Source organism: Gopherus evgoodei, unplaced genomic scaffold (genome assembly GCF_007399415.2).
Source record: "Gopherus evgoodei ecotype Sinaloan lineage unplaced genomic scaffold, rGopEvg1_v1.p scaffold_33_arrow_ctg1, whole genome shotgun sequence".
NCBI lineage: Eukaryota > Metazoa > Chordata > Testudines > Testudinidae > Gopherus > Gopherus evgoodei.
This window is the reverse complement of record NW_022060005.1, coordinates 5339611-5344120: the sequence shown is the minus strand read 5'-3', so window position 1 is coordinate 5344120 and position 4510 is coordinate 5339611. Positions and strand designations below refer to the sequence as shown.

General features: G+C 44.7%; 1 protein-coding gene across 1 annotated transcript; it reads left to right on the top strand.

The window, feature by feature from the left end:
* Positions 1 to 266: 266 nt before the first annotated feature.
* LOC115641148 (olfactory receptor 12D2-like) lies at positions 267 to 1208 on the top strand. The gene has a single exon (XM_030544237.1). The coding sequence runs from the start codon at positions 267 to 269 to the stop codon at positions 1206 to 1208; it is 942 nt and encodes a 313-aa protein (XP_030400097.1).
* The last annotated feature ends 3302 nt before the right edge of the window (positions 1209 to 4510 follow it).

The window sequence follows — 4510 nt, the reverse complement described above, 5'->3', positions numbered from 1 at the left end:
AGTGATAGATAGATAGATATGACTTTCTATCTATCTATCACAGCTTCACAAAGAAACGAAAAATCAGTAATTATTTTGCCTCTTTTTACTATACAATTATATCTGGGTACACAATGTACCTATGGCTGCAGAAAGAAAACTCTCTACCACAAAATGTCTGACTCCAACCCAATGTATTGCATTGGGATCAGGTTCTGCAACATAGAGTGGGGTGGAACCTTAAGCTGCTTCACCTCCTGTTGCTTTGTCCTCTTCCTCCTGCAGGGATGGAGAACCAGACAGAGGTGAGCGAGTTCATTTTCCTGGGCCTCACCAATGTGAGGAGTCTTCAGTGCTATCTTTTTGCCCTCTTCCTGCTGCTCTACATGGCTAGCATTTTGGGTAATGGAGTCATTGTGGCTGTGATACTGGCCGAGCCCAGGCTTCACAGCCCCATGTACTTCTTCCTGGGAAATCTCTCCAGCCTAGACATCTTCTACTCCACAGTCACTGTGCCCAAGATGTTGGCCGGCTTCCTCTCAGGGCACCAGACCATCTCCTTCACCAGCTGCCTGGCACAGCTCCATTTCTTCCATTTCCTGGGCAGCAGTGAGGCCATGCTGCTGGCTGTCATGGCCTATGACCGCTACGTGGCCATCTGCAACCCACTGCGCTACACACTGGTTATGAGCCCACAGGCCTGCCTGCTGCTGGCAGGAGTCACCTGGGCCACTGGCTTCCTGCACGCCCTGATGCACACGGTCATGACCTCCCGGTTGCACTTCTGTGGCCCCAACCGTATCCACCACTTCTTCTGTGACATCAAGCCCCTGCTGATCCTGGCCTGCAGCAGCTCCCACCTCAACCTGAGCCTCCTCCACATCATCACTGGGATTATTGGTGTGAGTCCATTCATCCTCACACTCCTCTCCTACCTCTACATCATCTCCTTCCTCTTCCTGAAGGTCCGGTCATGGGAAAGCAGGAGAAAGGCCTTCTCCACTTGCACCTCGCACCTCACCATGATAGCACTGTACTATGGGACAGTGATCTTCACCTACACGCATCCTTCTTCAGGAAGCTCCAAGGGCAAAGAGATGATCATCACCCTAGTGTACAGTGTCATCACCCCAGCTTTGAATCCCCTCATCTACACCCTGCGGAACAGTGAGATGAAATACGCCACCAGGAAATTCATCACTAGAAAACTCTTCCCTGACAGGAACTAAATAAAATGACTGCTTCTTGTTTTGAAGTGAAAAGGAGAGATGCTGACCAAGGGAATTATAACGTAGGGGATCTAGCTTCAATATCCACTGGAAAAATAGACTGTAGGTGACATTCTTGCAGTGACCAAGATGGAGATGGAAAAATGTTCTCCCAGGATTTCTTCATCTCTAATTGTTAGAAATTTGGTACATAGGTTCCATTTGAATATTTATTGATTTATTAGTTGTAATTCTGCTTTCCTCCCATTATTCATCATAAATGAAATTTCTTTCACTATAAATCTCTTCTCTGGCTTGTATTCACAGCTGGCAACTAAACCTACAATTGTGATCGAGGTATTTCAAAGTCTGTGCAGCCAGCTTAAATGAACCCAATTTTTAAAGCCCCATTGATTTGTTTCTTTTCTCCACACCCCTCTTCTTGTCACAACAGTGGAGAGTTAAGATTTTTTGGATGCACCAACTGTGCATGTAATAAACCTTGTGTGCTTATTTGTGGTATCTGTCTTGGTCCACTTAAGAATTGGGGATGATCTTATGAAATGTCTCTATCTGTATGAAATTTCTGACAGTGGCTGAGCCCCAACTTTCCACCCCAATGTCCTTCTTCCTAGGCAAAACATCTTCTGTTCCACAGTCACCATACCCAAGATGCTGTCCGGCTTCCTCTCAGGGCACCAGGCCATCTCCTTTACCAGCTGCCTCACCCAGTTCCATTTCTTCCACTTCCTGGGCAGCAGGAAGGCCATTCTGCCAGCTGTCATGGCCTGTGACTGCTACATGGCCCTCTTCATCCTGCTGCACTACACGCTGGTCTTAAACACATAGGCCTGCCTGTGGCTGATAGCAGCCACCTGGGCCACTTCATCCCTGAACATGCTGATGGAACAGTCATGACCTACTGGCTGTGTTTCTAGGGCCTCAGCTGCTTCTATGACTTCTTCTGTGACATCAAGATCCTGCTGAGCCTGGCCTGCTGCAGCACCCTCCTCAACCTGAGCCTCCTCAAAATCATCACTAGGAGCTTCACACTGGGTTCTTTTGTCCCCAACTTCCTGCTGTACCTCTACTTAATTTCCTTCCTCCGGACAATCATGGGAAATCAGGACCAATATCTTTTCTACCTGCACCTCCCACCCCATGATGGTGTCTCCATGCTATGTACCAACTCTCCTGGGGTCTCCTCTGAAAGGAATATTATAGTCATCCACATATACAATGTTGTCACCCCAATTCTGAACCCCATGATCTATCTCTCAGGAAGGAGGAGGTGAAATTTGCCCTGTAGAAATTGCTGAACAGAAAACTCTTCCATGAAAGGACATGAATAAAAAAAAGACACATAAAACCCTTTAAAATTATGATTAAAACTTTTTAGTCTTTTTGGACTCCAAGATTTTTAAGTACACATTAGATTCCCTCTCTCCTCTCATTTTTTCCCCTTCAAGGTGTCACTATAGGGCAGTGCTAAGTTTGTTTGGGTACCCTAATATCATTTCTTGCTGTAACATGTATGCATATTGTTTAACTTTCATTCTGAATTTCCTGTGGGCTTTTGGGGGGAAATTACACCTTGATAATGTATTCTACCCTAAATTAAGGACATGTTCTCTAAACCTGGACTCCATCTTAATGACTGCTTATAGTGAAACTTTGAAGGATAATGGTGAGGAAATTAATGTGACCCATACCAAAAAGAATATTCATATATTTCTATATGCAAAATTTCATTGTTTTAACTAGATGGGAAGTTGGAAAAAATTATGATAGGGCAGAGTTAAGGTTATTTTGGTGGTTTGACTGTGCATTTCCATTCCTTAATATGTTTGGATTTAAGTTGAACCTTAACTTGGAAGTTCTTGGGTTTTAACACTTCATTTTGTATAATTACAATATCCCTGCAGTGCATTTTACCCAAATTTACTGATGTAAAACATTATCTCTGTTTTAACACCGATTTTGTGTGATACTTGCAAAGGGAAGATGGCAATGGAATATATAACTGCAGCAGCCAGTCTGCATTGGACAATGAAAAACGGGTTGCAGGAGACAATCCTGGCCCTTGAACATAACGAAAAGTTGGCAATGAACTATATAATGTGGGAGAACAATCTGTGTTAGCCACTGAAAGATTGATTCTACAGGAGAACTCACAATGGCAAAAATGGGTGGAAGGAGCTGAACAAATGTCATAGCAAGACTCTCTCATCTCTACTAATTGTGAGGCAACATTAGATGAATTATTAATTAATATTTATTATTATTACATTAACAACTTTAGGCATCAAATGAGATCAGAACCCCAATGACTTGGAAAAGTTTAAAAAAAAATTAGTGATAGCCAGTCCCTGCTCCCTAGAGACCTTCCAAAGTAAAGTGTTTCAAAGGAAAATATGAGATTTAGGCAACCATGGGCTAGATACACTAGAGAACTTACGTGCTATGTTAGGCACCTAAATCCCAGAATCAGGCCCCACTGGGAATCACAAAACCCTGCTCAGCTGCCTCCAAATGCTGTGGGTGCCTCAACTGTCTTGGAACCTATTTTTTTCAGGAAAGAGTTCCCTAGGCACCTATGATTCTTCCTCTGAGCATGACCATTGGAGCCCTAAGCCAGGTATCTGGACATCTAAGCCCCACAGTGATGCAGAAAATAGGGGAAGATAGTTTTTCCTTCATCTAACCAGCCTGAGGAGCCTGATCTGGTAAGCCTGCTCAGAGCTCACCTACCAGATTAGGCTCCTTTAGGCAAGTTTATGCAAAACAAAGAGGGGACATGGGTGGAAGCACAAAGGTGACTGAGTTCCCTTGATAAGTTTTAGACCAGTTGTCATGGTACTCATCCAGCATGTGGGAGACCCCCAGTTGAAATCCCCCCTCTGCCTGAGGGGTAGAAAGGATTTGAATAGGGATCTATCACCTCTGAAGGGTTATGGTATATTGTGATGTTGGGCTTCCTCAGTCCCTCCTATATAAGCTGTTCCACTGTGAATAAATAATGAAAGAATCCATAGGCCAGAGAGAGAGAGAGACCAAGCATGGGGATAACTCTTCAGCCTGGTGATTAGGGCACTCACCTAGGAGGTAGCAAATCCCCTACTCTCCCTCAGGTAGAGAAGGAACTTGAAATGGGGGTCTCACACATCCCACATGAGCATCCTAACCACTGAGCTAAAAGTTATGAGGGAGCTCTTTCTCCCTCCACTCTCCCCCTGGCCCCCGGCTTCTTGCAATAACACCATAGGCACCAAACACCAAGAGAGAGAGTTTGCAGCTGAGAATCCCAGCCAGAGGGAGGCACC

What these genes read in the sequence shown, in the direction of transcription:
- LOC115641148 (XM_030544237.1), top strand. Translation starts at nt 267, where the DNA reads ATGGAGAACCAGACAGAGGTGAGCGAGTTCATTTTCCTGGGCCTCACC.